This window comes from Perognathus longimembris, chromosome 20 (assembly GCF_023159225.1).
Source record: "Perognathus longimembris pacificus isolate PPM17 chromosome 20, ASM2315922v1, whole genome shotgun sequence".
Taxonomy (NCBI): domain Eukaryota; kingdom Metazoa; phylum Chordata; class Mammalia; order Rodentia; family Heteromyidae; genus Perognathus; species Perognathus longimembris.
In genome coordinates, this window is record NC_063180.1 from 34,031,313 (window position 1) to 34,050,928 (window position 19,616).

The window sequence follows — 19,616 nt, forward strand, 5'->3', positions numbered from 1 at the left end:
CATCATTGCACCTGCTGCTCTCCCTAACTGCAGAGGGTGACACACAAAAGAGAAAACAGGGCCAAGGGGAGGGGGGCACAAGGCAGCCCTTCTTCCCACCTAGGAGAAAGATGAGAATTCAGTATCGCACCTTTGTGGGGTGGACAGAGGACACACACACACCCCCATACCCAGCCCTGGCACAGCCCCGCCCCCCCCCCATGCAAAGGAGATTATTCATTTCATTAGCTACTTTGTGTGCTGCTAATACAAGGCTCCTGGTCTTTTACTTTGTATTCTAGAACATTCCCGGCAACTATTTCCCAAGGGTTAGTGGCCACTAGCTAAATAAAGTAAAGAGAGGAAAAGACACAGACGCAGATGCCTTGGGGAGCTGGGAGGGGGAAAAGGAGTGAGACAGTGGGGTGAATGTGGAGACAATGGAATCAGTAATAGTCTCAAAAGAAAAAAAGAAGACTCATAATAATATGGAGAAAAGAATCGTTAGAGCGGTGGAGTCTCCAAAAGCTCATTTCTACAGGGTTGGTAAGAAGAAAGAAGGGAGGGCTCGGACAGTCTATCCAGAGCAAACAGCCTGTGGTCACATGTCAGGATCACATTGGTGGGGGGGGGGGGGCGGTCACACAAATGACTCCTTGGTGTCCAGAGAACCGTTTCCCCCAAGGGCAGAGCCCAAATCAAATCTGAACTCACTCTTAGTTACTTGCTAGGCTCAGGAGCACTGTTTCAGGTGCCAGCCCCGGCCCTCCTGCCAACCCCAACCCGCCCCCTCCCCCCGATACACACACACAATGTTTTCGTCCTATCTGGCTCCGGAAATAAGGGGAAAGCCGTATCCTCTACACATCACCCACATGTAAATAAAACCACAAGGAGTTAATTCTGGTCACGCAGGGCCTTGGGCCAGGCTCACACCTATCATCCACAATTGTTCACATGAGAGCGGGATTCGCATGTGTCAATTCATGGCACTGTGCTGTTCCAGGGAGGGGCGGGAGCCAGCTGCAGGGGGGGGGGGGGGGTGGCGGCACCGGGAGAGGCCTGGGGGAGTCGCCATCCTCCTTGCTGATGCTGATGGCGCAGCCCCCCTCACCCCTCCCCTGCTGGAGGAGCTGGTGCCACCAAGGTGCCCTTCTCCCGGGCGGGATCCAGTAGGCAAAGTCTGGACAGCAAGTTTGAGTGCTGTGAAACAACCCCCCCCCCCCCACCACCACCACTTCTGTCCCTCCCTCCCTCCTCGCAGGCCCTGCTTTTAGGGGCTCTCCAAACCCAAGCATCTCCCTGAAGAGCACGGGCATTGGACTCGAAGCTTCTTTACAAAAGAGGACACCACGTCCACGTCCCTGCTCCCCGCCCCCCCCCCCCACACACACATACACCCAGGGTGAATTAACCACACAATGAGTGCAGGCAGATAGGGTGACACACTCTATTGGCATTGGCAGGTCTCCTGGGGCACACGGAGGACAAGGTTGTATGTAGAGAAGCATGGAAGGGATGGGGGCCCCAAGTGAATCCCTAAAACTAAAGGGCAGGCTGGAATACTGGCCAGCCCTCCTCCCGCCCCCGCCCCCAGCCTGCTGAGCCCTCAGGAAAGGCTGGGCGCAGTCAAGAAGACTCCAATGAATCTGAGCACCCTGGGAAGGAAAGTCTGTGAGATTCTTATCTCCAATTCACCAGCAAAAAATGGGAAGCGAAGCTGTGGCTCAAGTGGTAAACAGGCCAGTCTTGAGCAAAACAAGGGTAGGGACAGTACCCGGGCCCCTGAGTTTGGGTCTCAGATTGGCACAAAAAAAAAGAAAAAAAAAAAGAAAAAGAAAAAGAAAAAAAATAAAGAAAAAAAGTTCAACGGGAAGAGTCAAGTAGCTCACGCCCTTGTCTGAAGCCAGCTTTCCTTTCTGGCTTTTACCCACTTAGGGGTGGACCGAGCTTGGACAAACCCAACTCAGACTGATGGGTGGCAGAAGCCAGGCCAGGCACAGGGGGCGAAGAGGAGGCGGTAGTTTCTGACATGACTGGGTCTATATTCTCTGCACCCACCCAAAAACACAAGGGTCTCGAAACACAGGCTCAGTACTGCCCAACTGAAACGCTTGCCCTAAGCCTTGTTGTCAAATCACAGGGCCCCAGCGCCGCCCCCCCCTTTTCCCCCCCACGGGCTCTCCACCCACCCACCTCCATGCCTGGTCACACGCGTCCCCAACCGAGAAAGCACGGGGCACGTCGGCCTCCACCAGCAAACACAGCCAACCCAAGCAAGCACGCGAGGCTGGCTCTGAGCGCCTTTCTTTATTTGAGTCTGTGAATCTGGAAGGGAGCACTGCTGCCGGCCCCGGCGGGCGGATCCATGGTGTTTGTACGTAAGGCAGAGGAGTCCAGTTTCCCCCTCTGGTCAGCTGCAGCCTGCGACACCTGAGGGAGAGCCACGGCTCCGGGTCCCGAGGGCACACGGCTGCAACCTGGCCCAGCTTCTGCTTGCGGAGCCCACCACTTGGGTGGTGAGTACCCCAGCCCCACCCGGGGGGGGGGGGCAGGGGCACAGGGGGAGAGGCAGGGCTGCGGCAGGGAGGAGAAGAGGATGGAGGCGAGGCGCTCAGGCCTCAGTAGCCTAGTCAGACCCTCTCACGTCTACGTCTTTTGGCAGTCCTGGGATTTGAACCCAAAGCTTCACGTGCACACTTGCTAGGCAGCCGCTCTAAACATGAGCCACACCCCTAGCCTGTGGCTGTGCTTATATTTTTTAGATGAAATCCTGCCCTCCCACCACACCATGCTGGACCAAGATGCCCCTACCTCTGCTTCCCATGCCGCTGAGGTCACAGACATGCACCACAGCACCTGGCTTATTTGCTGAGCTAGAGGAGTCTCATCATCTTTTTGCCTGGGCTGGCCTCAAATCCCCATCCTCGCCTCAGCCTCGCCTCGCCAGGCAGCTAGGATTACAAACACTCCTCTCAGGAAAACAGAAGAGCCAGGGAAAGGCAGGAGCTTTCATCCTAAGGCAATAAACAGGCAAACACACAACCCTGCCAAGCAATGTCAGAATGAAAAGGATGGGAGGGAAAATAAACACCACCTCTCTAGGTCATGATACCCCCTCCCTCCTCCCCCCCAGGGCCCCAAAGGCACTAGTTGCTATGAGAAGTCATGGCCATCTGAGAGGCTCAACAGGAGGGCTCCATGAACTTCTCAGGCTGGGGGGGGGGGCGGGGGGGAATGGGGTGGCACACACACACACATTTTGGGGCACCTCCTGGATCTGGAGGTTTTCAGTCTGACCTACACTAACCTCAGACGGGACCCCTGACAATGGCCCCTTTATCAGCCAGCCAAGCCACTGCTCATTTAAATAACCATATATATAATTGTATTTCTAAGACAACACAGAACAGTGACAGGACTGAGAAATACCAAAACACCACCAGGAAAATATTAAGTCCAAAACTAACTGCCCAGTGCTTGCATTCCCTTGAGGAGGTGTTATTTCTATAACACACACACACACACACACACACACACACACACACACACACACACACACTCATTCCCTGATAATCTACACTTCTTTGTGACTAGCCACTGCTCTTTTCTGCTGAGCCCCTTGGAAAGAGGGAGTGGGTGGGGGGAAACGCCACGGCTCGCCACATCACAGAGAGCCAGGACCCAACCAAGCCGTCCACAGGGTGGGGTGGGACCCCCCCCAAAGGCAAGAGTCTGGGGAAGTGTGTGGGTGCAGCCGTCGGTCCCCCGTGCCGGGGCTGGTCCTCCACGTTGCAGCTTCACGGTCTGTACCTTTCACCCGGTAGGAAGGAGGAGGAGGCTTGGAGGAGGAGATTTCACCGTGGGGGGCATCGGAAGGGCAGCGGAGGTGACTGGCAGGGGGAGCCCTGTGAGATGCTCCCAGGGTCCTTCGCCACAACCCGCCAAGCCCCCACGGGAGGACGCCAGCATTCCAGAAGACAGGTTTTACCTGGAAAAAAAAATGTTTTTTAAATAGAAGGGAGTGGGGGGAGACAAGAGTCAGCACACCCTGAGCACTCCCCAGCAGGCCCCGTCCCCCCACCCCCCGCCCCAGGGGGCCACACTGCCGCCCTTGCCTCCCCGCATTCTAAATGCGCTGTCTGGAAGACACACTTCCTCCCTCAGCCCCCAGCTCAGGCCCCTTCCCTCACTCTGCACACAGACCCCCCCTGGCACGCGACCTCTGTTCTCCCCAGATCCCTCCTCCTCAGCTCCTCGACGGGTGTTTGGGACAGACAGCAAACCACTGTCAGTAAAAAAAAAAAAAAAAAAAAAAAAAGCCCAGCAGTAAGTGTTTTTAGACTTTGCAGGCCTTCGGGTCTCTGGACCCCACCACTGGGACAGAGGAGCAGCCACGGGTGACGTACAGAACGCTTGGGCAGGCTGTGTTCCAATAAAACTTTATTTATGGACACAAACTGGAATCGCAGCTAACGTGTGCGCTTCGCGTGCAGCCCTCCCTCCCCCTTCCTTTGATTCTCTTTTGACCCTCAAATGAAGAAACCACTCTTGGCTCCTGAGTTGTTGCTATAGTTGGATCTGGCGCTCCTGGGCAGTGATTGGGTCCTTTAAGGGGGGGGGGGGGAGGCCTTGATGGGAGATCTCTAGGTCCTGGGGGATGTTCCCCAAGGCGATTATGGGATGCCAGTAACTGCCTCTCTCTTGTGCCCCTGATGAAGGGGAGCATATGCTACCCATGCCACGTGTGCTCCCACCATGACATGGTGCCTTACCACAGGCCCAAAGCAGCAAGGCTACCAGGTTGTGGGCTGGAACTCCCGATGCTGTGAGCCAAAATAAACCTTTTCCCCTTTCAAGTGGATTAACTCAGGTATTTTGTTACTGTAACGAAACGCTGACTGACACCATGGTACAAAACCAGGCAGGGGGCCCGCTATGAACTCGTGCTTGCGGACCTCACACCCAGCAGCTGCCCATGACTGAGACAGAAAACACGAACCAAATGTAGCAATGCGTACAAAAACATCACACAAGCCAGGTGCTGGTGGCTTATGCCTGTCATCCTAGCTACTCAGGAAGCTGTGATCAGAGGATCATGATTCAAAGCCAGCTAGGGTAGGAATGGCCATGCGACTCTTATTTCCAATTAACCACCAGAAGACCAGAAGTGGCTCGATGGCTCAGAGCGCTAGCCTTGAGCAAAAGAGCTCAGGGACAGTGCCTAGGCCCAGAATTCAACCCCACAAGTGAAAAAGAAAATAACAGAACTAAGCCTTCTTTATTCCCAGAAGGCTAAAAATCAACTGCCTGTTTTAAAAACGACCATGAATTTGCCACCTTAAGTGGATAAAGGGAAAAGTGTAATCTTGATAGAGCTAGCAAAGGCATTTGATAAAATTCAACATTAGCACATACAGAATAGAAGAAAGCGTGTTGAAGGAAAAATCCACAAGAACTCTCCAGCAAAAACACAACTCTCAGTGGTCAATAGTGAAAGCTTTAGGCTGGGAATGTGGCCTAGTGGTAGAGTGCGTGCCTCATATACATAAAGCCATGGGTTCGATTACTCAGCACCACATGTATGGAAAAGGCCGGAAGTGGCACTGTGGCTCAAGTAGTAGAGTGCTAGCCTTGAGCAAAAAAGAATACAGGGACAGTGCTCAGGCCCTGAGTTCAAGCCCCAGAACTGGCAAAAACAAAACAATACTGAAAGCTTTAAGATCAAGCATAAGATAGACTGCCCGTCATTGCAGCGGAAGACCGGGCTTACATATCTACACAGAAGACCCAACACAGACAGTTTAGAGGTGCTGATGCACTCTAAACTAATCGAAGGTTTTGTCGAGTCTGACAACTTATATGAAGGACCAAGAATGGAAGGGCAGACATCTCAGGTACACGGACACTGTGGAACTAGGGACAACGTAAAGGAGAACCCAGCTGGAGTTCTGTTCTTCTCCTATACAGATGTCTTTGGAGCACTTCCAAAGCTTGACCATCTTCCTCTGTCCTTAAAGCAAACTTAGCATTACCACCAGGGAAGAGAAAGGAACGGACACCTCTCCAACAGCAGCCCTCTGGAGGATAAGAGCAGGTTCCTTCATCAGCAAAACACACCAAAGCCCAAGGCCTAGCCAGAGGCAAAGCACATAGATGCCAGGCCCAAAAGCCCACCACCCCCATCCCCAACCTCTGGAGCCCTGGAAGAAGCCTGGGTCCCTGCCCCGCACCTGTATTTGATGTCGAATACTGTGGAATCTTCATCCTCATCGTCCTCCTCGTTCAGCGGGGCCATTTCCACGCGCTCAGCCGGGGTGGTGATGATGTCGTACTTGCGGGTTTTCTTTAACCTCTTTCCAAATCTGGAAGAGAAAGGCGCTCTTGAGAACTCGCCCTGACGCTGGTTTGGAGCCATCCCTCCGGCATTGGCTGTCTCCTTCAAGGCATCTGGAGCCTCCATGCCAGCCCTCCATCTCCTGTGCCGGCCGAATGAAGTTTAAAGAATCCACTGTAATAACAAACTGGAGGCATTTCTGTAACAGGTTGTCGGTAAGCCTTCCACACACCAATGTGATTTTCCACTTTCTCTAACATTGTTACGTCCTTGCCTGGGATCTACAACTCCCTTGACAGTAGCCTGACACTATTGCCTAGGGTTACCTGTGGACAGGCTTTCCAGAAGATAAAACACCTGAGAAAAAGGCAAAGAGCACACACAGCCAGAGAGCATTTGAGTTCTTCCAGGGGTCTCTTCAGAAGTAACAGGGCAGCCCAGTGGGCAGAACCCTCCCCTTAGCTAGGGCTACCTGAAGCCTAAAGATGAGGCCCAGGTACGGCGTCAGACTTGGGTTCCCGGCCCAGTATGCTACTGACCCGGCCTGCTACTGCCCGCAGAGCGGGGCAGCCTGTGTACAGCACTTCCTGTTGAAACAATAGGAGAATCAACACACTCCTTTTTTTTTTTTTTTTTTTGGCCAGTCCTGGGGCTTGGACTCAGGGTCTGAGCACTGTCCCTGGCTTCTTGCTCAAGGCTAGCACTCTGCCACTTGAGCCACAGCGCCACTTCTGGCCATTTTCTGTATATGTGGTGCTGGGGAATCGAACCCAGGGCCTCATGTATACGAGGCAAGCACTCTTGCCACTAGGCCATATCCCCAGCCCCTCAACACACTCCTAACAAGAGAAAGATGTTCAAACTTCCTCCACTCCGCCAGGCACGGTGACAAAACCCTCTACTCCCTGTTACACAGAAGACGAAGATAGGAGGATCATGGATTTGAGGCTAGCACAGGTAAAAAGGCAGCCATAGCCCATGTCACACACATGGTGGTTCACACCTGTAACCCCAGCTTCTCGGGAGGTGGAGGTAGGAGGTGCATAGTCCACAAAAGGCGCAGACAGGGCTGGGAATGTGGCTTAGTGGTAGAGTGCTCGCCTTGTATGCATGAAGCCCTGGGTTCCATTCCAACCCAAAGTTTGTTTACCTAAAGAATCTTCTACCACTGGTCAGAAACAGGTCTCCAACCAGCAGGAGCACCAGGTGAATAAACACCAGGGCTGAGGGAGCCCCAGGGCTGGCTGACAGCTTGGAGAGAGACCCTCCTCTCTCTCACACCTCCCCACACAAAAACAGACAAAGCAAGACGTGTCCCATGCTAGGCGCCACCCTCAGACACAGGTGCTGGGAGACGGGGAGTCCAGAGATTGGGGTTCGGGTCTCAGCCCTGCCCTCTCCCTGGGGGCCCACACCTCTCAGCTCACCATTGGCTCACACCCGACTATCTATCTTCTCCAGTTCTTCCAGATGGGGCTGGGGCTCCAGGTGGGTCATCCAGCCCTCCTTCAGCCTCTCCAGAGGCCTTCCCAGGACACCCCGCCCTGGCTATCCTGACTGCTGAGGCCTCCACTCACAGGCCTCCCACACCCAGCCTCCAGCACCACCCACTCCTCTGGGGCGATGGCTAGCAGCAGCCACCACGATGGGGCAACCTGCACTGCCCAGGGGTGCCAGAGAGGCGGCAAGAGCCGCCATAGTCTAGTGAAGGGCACCTGGGCCGGTGGAGACGAAGGAACCTGCCCTGGGAAGCAGACCTCACATCCAGACCTGGCCCCCTCCAAAACCCAAGCTCCTGATGCCGGCAGAGGGCAGGGAGCTCACACCAGAACTGTTAACTCTCCCAGGCAGGGGGAAGGGCAGCCTCAAGTTACCCTGGCTGCCAGCCAGCTCCTGCTGAGGCCAAAGGCAAGCAAAGGAGGTTGTGTCCACAAAAGGAGGGCCAGAATGCCATCTGCGGCTCACAGAGGCAGAGCCAGCTAGATGAACCTACAAGTTGAAGACAGGTTTCTGTGAGGAATGGAGATGAGTTGGTTCCAAATGGCACAGGGGGCGGGGGGGGGCGGGGGGGGGGAGCCAGCAATAATAACCTAAGAGCCATTCTGAACAGAAATGGGGGAGAAAACCGGTCCCATCAGAGGGCAAAAGCACAAAGGCAGAGACCCACCACGCCCTGCAAGCATTAACAATCAGATGTCCCACGGGACAGAAAAATCTAGAAACACAGACCCAATTTACCCCATCAGGTACCATGGTAATTTAGCTGGGGCAGATAATGCACGGCATAAAATGAAATCGTAAAAGCAGAAGAAAATGTGGGAGAAATCCAAAAATCCATTTTTAAAGAAACACAAAGGAATGATAAGAAACGAAACACATAAAAAAACAATTTTAAAGTCAAGACAAATGATAAACTTGGGGGAAATATTTCCAAATTTTAGCTAACTTCCCTAATACATAGGGAAAGTTTCTGTATGTCAATAAGAGATCCATAATCAAAAAGCAAGGAATATAAAACAAGTAGGTCAGACACTGGGCGGGGGGTGGGGGGGGGGAGTGAATGGCCCTGCGTTATTCACTATTAAAAAAAGAAGCCACATGCCAGTTGCTCACACTTATAATCCTAGCTACTCAGGAGGCTGCGATCTGAGGACCGTGGTTCAAAGCTAGCCTTGGCAGGAAAGTCTGTGAGACTCTTATCTCCAATGAACTACCAGGAAACCAGAAGTGGTGCTATGGCTCAAAGTGATAGAACATTGACCTTGAGCAAAATTACTCAGGGACAGTGCCCAGGCCCTGGGTTCAATCCCCATGACTGACAAAAAAACAACAAAAAACAGTCTCACAAGGAATAAGAGAAATGAAATCTAGCCCTAGTGGAGATGCCATTCTGGATCTACCAATTTATCAAAAAAAAATTAAAACAGGTAGGCTGGGAATGTGGCTTAGTGGTAGAGTGCTTGCCTAGCATGCAGGAAGCCCTGGGTTCGATTCCTCAGTACCACATAAACAGAAAAGGCCAGAAGTGGCACTGTGGCTCAAGTGGTAGAATGCTAGCCTTGAGCAAAAGCTCAGGGGCAGTGCCTAGGCCCTGAGTTTGAGCCCCAGGACTGGCAAAAAAAAGAAAAAAAAATCAAACCATATGGAAATACTGTTGGTCATGTCATGGACATGAAAATTGTTACAACATAGCAATTCAGCAAATCTATCAGCTGCCTCAACCAGCAAATCCCCCCACCCCCCACCCCACAGCCGTAATCCTGGCTACTTGAGAAGACTGTGGTTCCAGACCAGCCCAGGCAGCAAAGCTTATGAGACTCCATCTCAGCCTATCTCCAGGCTCAGTGGCAAAGTGGTAGCTTTGTGGGAGTCACAGGTCAGGAGGATGGAGCTTAAGGGGTAACCAAAAAAAAAGTCTGACACTGTCTCAACAGAAAAAGCTGGGCATGGTAGCTTACACCTGTCATCCCAGCTACCTGGGTAAAACCTGAAACAGGCTCAGAGCCCAAGGGCACAGAGAGCTGCAGTGACATGCACAGGAAGCCTGTGCCTGCCTTCCTCATCTCTCTTCCTGGGCAGTACATCTCGGATCCACAGGCTGTGGCCGATAATTAAGAAAGTAGCCACTGCACCTCCCACCCTCTCTGGATCAACAACAACAACAACAAAAAGGTGCGGTGGTACCCAGGTGGGCAGACCCTGACGGCTTCCCACACAGAGTGGTCCTGGGTGCTCGGGCCTCACATCTGACAGCCACAGGCCAGAGATCTCCTACACATGGCCAAGGGTTTTTCTTGGTAACTCCGGGGCTCTGTGTCCCATCTGCTCCCATCCCACCCTCCACCCCCTGAGGGAAGGTAAACACTCCTTCCCCAAGTAGGCACAGCCTGGCTCCCAGCTGTCAGAGCGGCCTGGGCCCCCAAGTCCCTGCCTGCAGCTGCCAGGTGTGTTTGCCAAGGGCTGGACCCACTTTGTTTGTGCAGGAGGCGCCAGGGCCGAAAGGGCTGCCCCTCAGCCACGGGCAGGGAACCTTTCCCAGCAACTCACTGCCTGCCCGCTGCCGGCCTGCCTGTGTGCACGGTTCTGAACGGCCCGTCACACTGTGACTATCCAAACGATTCGATGACAAAGGCCCAATGACCAACAGGGGCCCCGGAGACACACATCAATCCGACCCTTGCGCTGGACATTGGTGGCTCTCATCTGTAATCCTAGCCACTCAGAGGCTGAGGATTGAGGTTCAAAGCCAGGATGCCCAGGCAAGAAAGTCTGTGAGATTCTTATCCAGCACTAATGACCAGACGTGGAGCTGTGGCTCACGTGGAGCTGAGGGCTAGCCTTGAGCAACAGAAACTCAGAGACAGGGTCTAGGCCCTGAGTGCAAGTCCTAGGACCACTGTGGGTGTGGGTGTGTTTCTCCTCAGAGCTAGGCTGAGTGTTGGAAACACAGCTCACAAAGCCAAGGCTCATCCCGCTAAATCCGAACACCCGAGCATACATCCTACCCTATCTGCAGGCCCACCCTCCTTCCCCACTCGAGGGCCTCAGTTTCCTCCTCCGTGCCATGGGGGAGAGAGGGACAGCCTCAGGAGCTTTAGTGTGAGAAAGGTCACAGGGCCCCGGGGCGCCCCAGGGCTGGAATAACCTGGGCTGAGCTGTGGGTCACTGCCTCTCCTCTAAGCCACCCCGTCAGCAAGAGTGGCTTCCTCCTTCCTGCACCCCAGAAAATAAACACCAGGTCCACATTCCTGGCAGATCGCCCTGAGATTGAGAACACATTTTGTTTAAAGTGTAATCATGCCGATGTGATTCTAAATGCACATTTCTAGAGCCTTCTTTTGCAGAGAGATTCAAAATACCAGCCATGTAAACTACCCAGCAGCTGGCACCAGTGGCTCACACCTGTAATGCTAGCTACTCAAGAGGCTGAAATCTGAGGATCATGGTTCAAAGCCAGCCCAGGCAGAAAAGTCTGTCAGACTCTTATCTCCAGTTAACCACCAGAATACCAGACGTGGAGCTGTGTCTCAAAGTGGTAGAGCGCTAGCTTTGAGCACAAAGCTCACAGACAGCTCCCAGGCCCTGAGTTCAAGCCCCACGACGAACAACAACCATGAGAAATTAAAAAAAAAAAAAAAAAGTACCCAGCACCACATCTCACATCTGCTCACATCCAGGGATTCTCCTGCCGAGCCCATCTCGCGGCAGGATGTCTGTGGACCTTAACAACTAGAGTCCTTCGGAGCCCCACCCCCAGTTTGCCGGAGAGGTGTCTGGGTTCTCCACAAGGCCCAGGGTTGGCAAAGATGCCCGAATGCAAATCATACACAAGAACTAGAGCCGTGTAAGGCAGAGGGCTGGAGGTTAAATGAAAGAGGGACTTTCTTTCCAGTTTGACAAAAAGCAAGCCATAGCAGGTACCTGGTTCTCAACTGGACCATTAATAAAAAGCAATCACAGGGGGCTGGGAATATGGCCTAGTGGCAAGAGTGCTTGCCTGGTATACATGAAGCCCTGGGTTCGATTCCCCAGCACCACATATAAAGAAAATGGCCAGAAGTGGCGCTGCGGCTCAAGTGGCAGAGTGCAAAAAGAAGCCAGGGACAGTGCTCAGGCCCTGAGTCCAAGCCCCAGGACTGGCAAAAAAAAAAAAAAAGAAAAAAAAAAAGCAATCACAGGCGCCTCCTTCATCCGGGAGCTGAGTTGCCAAGGAGACGCACTAGGGCCAAAGATTACGGATTTTGTCTGAAAGAGCCTTGGAGGTAAGTGGACGCACCGGTCTGGTCACGGTGGCTATGCAGCCGCGATGTCCCTCGCGGGAAAAGCAACACCAAGAGGCTGGGGATGAATTACATCTGCTGGCAAAATCCCATCCTTTATGTGCAGCAGGACACTCCTGGGGCTTGAACTTGGGGCCTGCAGCGTGCTGTCCCTGAGTTTGTTTGCTCAAGGCTAGCACACTCTACCACTTGAGCCACAGCTCTAATTCCAGAAGTTTCGGTGCTTTATTGAAGAGTCTCCCAGATATTTCTGCCCAGGGACGGCTTTGAACTGAGATCCTCCTGAGATCTCAGCCTCCTGAGCGAGCCACTGGCACCTGGTGAGACTAAGTTATTCTGTACAGAAAGGGTGGAGGGGTGCCTTCCCGCACCCTGCAGGATTGTGAGCCACATTCTGACCTCTTCACGGTACCTAACTCCACTCACATTCCCCCACTTAAACACTCAAGTCTTGACAATGGCCAAATATTGCCCAGGGACAAATCCTCCTCAAGTGGTTTTGAAACCACTTGACGGATCTTATTTTTTCTATGTGCTGTAATTTTTTTTTTGGTGGGTGGAGGGTGGGGGCGGGGAGGGGACTGAATCAAAGACTTGTTCTCCATTCTAGATTGCTTTTGTATCATATTCACTCACTTCTTCCATGTGTTCAAAAGTAAACAATAAACCAGGTGCAGGTGCCAGTGGCCCACACCTGCAGTCCTAGCTACCTAGAAGGCTGAGATCCACAGAATCCATAGTTTGAAGCCAGCTTGGGCAGAAAAGTCTTCCAGGTCCGGTTTCCAATTAACCGACAAGAATCCAGGATAGGGGGCTGGGAATATGGCCTAGTGGCAAGAGCGCTTGCCTCGCATAAATGAAGCCCTGGGTTCGATTCCCAAGCACCACATGTATAGAAAACAGCCAGAAGTGGCGCTGTGGCTCAAGCGGCAGAGTGCTAGCCTTGAGCAAGAAGAAGCCAGGGACAGTGCTCAGGGCCTGAGTCCAAGGCCCAGGACTGGCAACAACAACAACAACAAAAAAAAATCCAGGATAGAAGCATGGCTCAGGGGGTAGAGTACCAGCCGAGCAAGTGCAAGGCTTTGAGTTAAACCCCAGTACCAGCAAAAGGGGAGGGCCAGTACCATGAAAAGGGGAGGGAGGGAGGGAGGGAAGAAAGGAGGGGGGGAGGGAGGGAAGGAGGGAAGAAAGGAGGGGGGGGAGGGAGGGAAGGAGGGAGGCCACCGGTACCCCTAGGACAAGTTGGCTGTTCTTTTGCCACTGGATGCCTGACAATGTCCTCCAATCCTCCTTTCAGACTGTAGAGCTTTACAGAGATTCTGGAGTAAGGAGTTGGTATACACAGCCGGGTGTTCAGCCAAAGTCACTGTGAAGTGGACGGAGCCTGCACAGTAGAGCTGGGAGAATGGCCAAGGAAAGTCTTTTTTTTTTTTTTCCTCCTTTTTCCTCTTATTTTTTTTTATTAATTGAACATAAATTTTTTTACAAGGTGTTGTGCAAAGAGGGTGCAGTTACATAGTAGGGCAGTGTATACATTTCTTGTGATATCTTACAACCTGTTTTTCCATCCCTTGTCTAGGTCAGGTAGACACATATGCAATATACAATGTATCAAGCACATATACAGTGTTCACAGACTTGGTCTCTACTGTCTCTCCGTCTCCCTTTGTTAACAGTCATATATCAGGGAGATCATGCCCCTTTGTTTTTTGTGTTCTAGGCTTGTCTCACTCAACATTATTTGTTCGAGTTCTGACCATTTCCCTGCGAATAACAATATTTCACCATTCGCAAGGAAAGTCTTGGTGTTATGGTTTCCTGTTCATAGGACCCCAAAAGATAGAGCCAGACTTCCAGAACTCAAAGTGTAAGGTGTCCTAGGTACAGCACTGGGTCACAAGGTGCCGATAACAGCCATCCATGGCCTCCGCCAGTCACCTGAAGTCCTCGCACCCCAACATCACCAGCGTGGAGGAATCCATTTCCTACTTCACACATTCCTGGTGGGACTGGTTTAATTACAGAAACTAATATTCTCTGAATTTTTTTTTTAAAGGCAATGCAAAGAAGGGTGGAGCTGTGGCTCAGAGGCACAGCACCTGCCTAGCCAGTGCAGGGCCCTGAGTTCAAACCCCAGCATTACAGGAGGAAAGAGATTCTCAACCTTAGTAGAAAATAAATCCAGGAAAACAAAATCCCCAAGCGCGCTCATTGGCTGGCTGGACAGCACGAGAGAGGCGCATAATACTAAGTGTGGGAGATGTTGCCAAGTGTGGGGGTTCAAGACTGCAATCCTAGCTACCTGTGGAGATCACAAGGATTCGGGTTAGAAGCCAGCTCAGGCATGGACATTTTAAAGACCCCCCCCCCCCCCCATCTCAACCAAATGACTGGGTTCAGTGGTGAGAGCCTGTCATCCCGCACAGACATGGGGGATGCATGGGACAGAGAATGAAAGCCCATGCCAGCCCAGGCATAAAGATCAAAACCCCACCCTGAAAGTAACCAAGACAAACAGGGGCTGGAGGCGCGGCTCAAGTGGTAGAGGGCCTGCATTGACGTGTGAGGGACCTGAGCTCAGTCCCCAGTACTAAGAATAAAAGCAAATAAAATAAGTAAATGTGGGGCTGGGAATATGGCCTAGTGGCAAGAGTGCTTGCCTCGTATACATGAGGCCCTGGGTTCGATTCCTCAGCACCACATATACAGAAAATGGCCAGAAGTGGTGCTGTGGCTCAAGTGGCAGAGTGCTAGCCTTGAGCAAAAAAGAAGCCAGGGACAGTGCTCAGGCCCCGAGTTCACGGCCTAGGACTGGCCAAAAAAGTAAATAAGTGTATGTTTTTCACCACGATACATACTGTTTCTTACATTAATAGTTTCCCTGCATCTTTATTTTTCCTACTGTCTGGCAAGGTGACTCGTTGGGAGAAAAGAGGAAAGTAGGCTGGGACTTCCCTTTCATAGGCAGCCATGCCACACATCCCCCGCCCTGCGTTCTTCATAATGAAGGGCACGCAGGGCTCAAATCCCCACCTCTGATGTCCCCGGTGGGTCATGCATCACTCTGAGAGACGCCAGCTACGTGAAATGCTTGGGAGCTCAACATTCTTTAGCTAAAAATACCTTCCATAAATGCCATCCCAGAGCGGGAGCCATACTAGGTGTTAAGGAGAGAAACAGGAAGCAGAACGCCAGCCTGTCCTCCGGTACCTGACGATGTTAAGGGAGGGACATGGGATTCCACCCCCCACCCCCCCCCACCCCACCCCCCAGTGTGCTGTGGGGACTCCTGGAGGCCCTGGCCCGGAGGCTGCTCAGGCCAGGAAACCCAGGCAGATGAACCACAATGAGCAGGCCGTGTGTGGAGTCATCATGGGGGAGAACACAGTGGCGGGAGGGGAAGGGGGGCCATGGTGGCAGGAGGAGGGGCATGGTGGGACCAGAGGCCCAGGCCACAGCACCCCTCTGCAGGATCCCTACGAGGCCAGCATGGTGGAGGGGCATGCGCAGAGCCCCGAGAGGGGCAGGAGAAGGAGGCAGGAGCCCAGTCACACGTAGAGCCTTGCCTGACCGCAGAGGAGCTTGGACTGGAGAAGGGAGAGAAGGGACCAGCCTTCCAAAGCATGGATGAAAAGGGATAAGGAGGGCACGGGAGACTTCACTTGAAGACTGTCATGCAGCTCAGAAGAAGAAGGAAGGGACGCATGGCAGGCAGAGGTGGCGTCACTTCACTGGGCCATCTCAGGGAATGCTCAGGCCAGGGCACCTGTGCACAACGGAACTGGAGAGCAAGCAGGTATGGACACCTGGCCAGCAGAGCCCCAGGGAGACAGACAGTCAGCACATAGTACAGAGGACCAAGTGCTGGCTCTGCCTGGACGGACCACCCTGACTTGCAGAATGTTCCAGAATCCAGCAATGCCTCATTCCACTCTGGAGAATGCAACTCTCTGATGTGCAAAGCAGCACTTGGGAGCTGGGTACCAGCAAGGCCCTTCCCAGCTCAGGAATGTTATGAATTCTTGTCTGAATAAGAATCTCTCCAGTGGCCATTCACCCAGAGACTTCCCCCTCACTCCCCCAACCCCCCCTCCACCCTGAGAAGCACACCTTCCAGTAAGGCAGAGGGGGCCCAACCTGCCTGGCTTCTTCCCCAATGTGGTCACCTACATTCAGCTAAGAAGGGCCCTTCCAGGCCCCAAGGGGGCTCTCCCAAACACAACGCCCCCATCCCCTCACATGTGGCTACATGCTGCCTTCCCCCCCGGCTAATGAGGAGCAGACCTACAAAATAACTTCCAACCAAGTACACCCAGTCTTCCGGGCTCAGACTATTTTGAGCTCAATGGCTTCCAACCTCCAGGCTCCCAGCTGCTCTAGGCATCCATCGCCTCCAACTGAACCATGAGGCGAGTGGATAAATAACAGGGTGAGGCTGCAGAGAGCCAGGCTCCTGTAGGGCACAGGGGTGACCTGGTCCCACCCCGGCAAGGGCTCTCTGCTAAGTGCAAGAGCTGGGCCGTCCACGTTGTAATACAGCATGGTGGACAACAGGTGTGGGGGGGGGGAGTGTACAAGGTTGAGGCTGGGGAGGCCAGAAAAGAACCCAAGGAAGCCAGGCACTGGTTGCCCATGGCTAATCCTAGCCACTCAGGAGGCTGAGATCTGAGGATCAAGGCTCAAAGCCAGCCCAGGCAGGAAAGTCCATGAAGACTTATCTCCAGTGAGCCACCAGAAAATCAGAAGTGGCGCTGTGGCTCTAAGTGGCAGAGCACAAGCCATGAGCAAAAGAGCTCAGGGACAGCGCCCAGGCCCTGAGTTCAAGCCCCACGACCAACACAAAGAAAAGAACCCAAGGGCTCTCATTCACTGGGCCTCAGTGACCTCACGCTCATTTGGAAGATTCGAAGTAGGAACGGGGCCAGGGGCAGGCTGCAACGAGCTCAGAATGCAACACATAAGTAGTTAGGGCATGAAGCTCTTAAGCAGGGGAGTGAACGAAGGCATGGGGGGGGGCGCGGACATGCAGGGGCCCCAGCCAAGGCAGGGGTGCCAGGGGACTCGGGCCCCACTTCCCGCTCCTCTACCACTGGCATCCGATCACACAAATCCTGGATTCAGTGTCCCACACAACCAAGAAGAAAGCTCTTGAGGTCTGGCTTCTGCTCCTCTGCAGAAGACAATGGGGCAGAGCAAGCCCCAGGCCCAGCCCAGACCTTCCATAGCTATCAAACTCCAAAGCAAGGAGTGTGGCCATAGCAGAGGACAAGTGGCCCCACCCAGATGGCCGGGCCGGCCTGAGCAACAGGATGTATTTCGTTTCCTACAAAAACAGGCTTTCTGGGTGGTAGGAAAGTGTCCAGCTCTCCTCCCCTGTGACCTGCCCACCTCCCCACTACAGGAACTGTCGGAATTCCCCCACTTTCTCCTTGACCTTGAGTGACCTTCCAGCTTCTGCAAGACCTCTGGTGCCCCTGTAAGTTACCAAGGCCACAAAGGGTCACTAAGCATCACCCAGCCCAGTGCCAACCCCAGGAGTAAAAGAGGTCTGAGGGCCACTCCCATGCTAGAAACTAGAGAAAAAGGGAGAGACAGACAGACAGACAAACATAGAAAAGGAGAGAGATATGCAGATGGGATGTGGGTTGCTAGAGATGAAGCAAGAAGGGCCAGCAAGATTAAATTTAGACAAACCTGAGTTCAAATATGACCTCTACCACTGGGTTTTCCCCAGCTATGAAATGAATATTTTTTTTTAAATCTCAAGCCAGGCACCAGTGGCTCACACCTGCAGTCTTAGCTACTCAGGAGTCTGATATCTGAGGACTGAGGTTGGAAGTCAGCTGGAACAGGAAAGTCTGTGAGATGTGAGGGCCTTACCTCCCATCAACTACCAAAAGGATGGATGCAGCCTGGAGCAAAAGAGCTCAGGGGCAGTGCCCAGGACCTGAGTTCAAGCCCCAAGAGCAGCAATAATAATAATAATAACAACAGACACAGATACACAGACTGATGGCCACCTGGCTGATTGATGGAGCTGGTGGAAAGGCTGTCAGAATTCAGAACCCTGGTCCTGTTAAAGAGTTGGCCAGGGGTAAGACGCGGAATCCGGTTCGTACCTTGCACCCGTTGGACATCCTTAAAAGATGGAGGGAAAAGAATTCCCAAGAAAGTGTGCCAAGCGGAGACAGGTGAACACACCGGGCGGTCCCACCGCGCCTACCAGCCGGCGGCGGGACACGGGCGCGTGCGCAAAGGGCTGCGAGGGGGGGGGGGGGGAAGGGGCGCGTGGGAGCCCCGGGCGGTCCGGGGTGGGGGTGGCAGAGGTGGCCGGTGGGGGTGGGGGGCAGGGATCGACCCCCCCCCACCCCGGGCCGGCGGCGGCACCCACCTGCAGACTCGCAGCAGCAGGCAGGCGACGAGGAGGGCGCTGAGGACGCAGGCCACCACGGCCGCCGCCTTGAGGGCGGGCAGGCCGCGGAGCAGGGTGGAGATGCGGGTGACGAGGGCGTCCCCGCTGCTGTTGGAGCCGCCGGGGCCGGGCTCAGCGCGCGTGGCGTTGCGGGGCACGGGGCCGGGCGGCGGGCGCTCGGGCGCGGGCGGCGACTCGGCTCTGCGGGCGCGGGCCACGGGCGCCGCCAGGAGCGCGAGCAGCAGCAGCAGCAGCGGCGGCAGCAGCGGCAGCGGCGGCGAGGACGGCGGGGGCGCGCGCATGGCGCGATCGGCGGGGATCGGCCGAGGTGCTGCGGGGATCGGCCGCCCGGCGAGCGGTCGGTGGTGGACCGATGGGGCCGGTCGGCGGGCAGATGGGGGCGCGCGGCGCGGGGAAGCCCCGATTCCGCACCCTCGCGCGCGACGCCAGGCACAGGAAGCCGCGGAGCCCGGAAGAGTCCGCGCCGCCGCCGCTGCCGCCGCCACCGCCACCACCACCACCACCACCACCACCACCACCACGTCGCACGGAGTCATTCGACGGGCTGCGCCCCGCCCCGCCCCGCGCCCACCCCACCTCCCGAGGTTCGGACCCGGGAGGGGACTGTGCGCCCGGCCCCGCGCTCCGCGCTTGGGGGCTTGCTGCACTCCATCCCACCTCCGAGAGAGACAGGCAGCAGGCCGTCACCCTCACCCCCTCCCGCACCCCACCCCACCCCACCCCCAGCCGGCTGGGGGACTCTGCACAGGAAGCCTCCAGCACCACCTGCGCTGCCTGAGGCCCCGTGCCATGTATCACATCACTACCTCCCATTCCCCTCTCTGTCCAAAAGAGTTTGGGCTTAATTTGTCTTGTTTTGCTTTGGTGCCGGTCCTGAGGCTTGAACTCAGGACCGAGGCGCTGTCCCCTTAGCATTTCCACTCGAGGCTGATGCTCCTGTCACTTGAGCTGTAACTCCAGTTCCGGCTTTGGGTGATTGATTGGAGATCTGCCTCATGGCGTTTCCTGCCCTGACTGGCTTCCAACCTGCATCCTCAGGTTTCAGCCTCTTGAGTAGATAGGATTACAGACATGAGCCATTGGCACC

The 19,616-nt window shown here is 54.4% G+C and overlaps 1 protein-coding gene across 1 annotated transcript; it reads right to left on the reverse strand.

Moving 5' to 3' along the window:
- Window positions 1-3,211: 3,211 nt before the first annotated feature.
- Fam174b (family with sequence similarity 174 member B) lies at window positions 3,212-18,810 on the reverse strand. The gene is made up of 3 exons (XM_048369301.1): window positions 18,488-18,810; window positions 6,213-6,344; window positions 3,212-3,970 (listed from the first exon to the last, which is right to left on the reverse strand). Exons 1-3 carry the CDS (start codon window positions 18,808-18,810, stop codon window positions 3,967-3,969), a joined length of 459 nt encoding a protein of 152 aa, XP_048225258.1. The 3' UTR covers window positions 3,212-3,966.
- Window positions 18,811-19,616: the final 806 nt, after the last annotated feature.

Excerpts from the sequence above, each read along its gene's own strand:
- Fam174b (XM_048369301.1), bottom strand. The coding sequence starts at position 18,810 with ATGCGCGCGCCCCCGCCGTCCTCGCCGCCGCTGCCGCTGCTGCCGCCG. Across the intron at positions 6,345-18,487 it reads CTGCTGCTGCGAGTCTGCAG|ATTTGGAAAGAGGTTAAAGA; the intron begins GTGGGTGCCGCC and ends TTTCTCTTCCAG.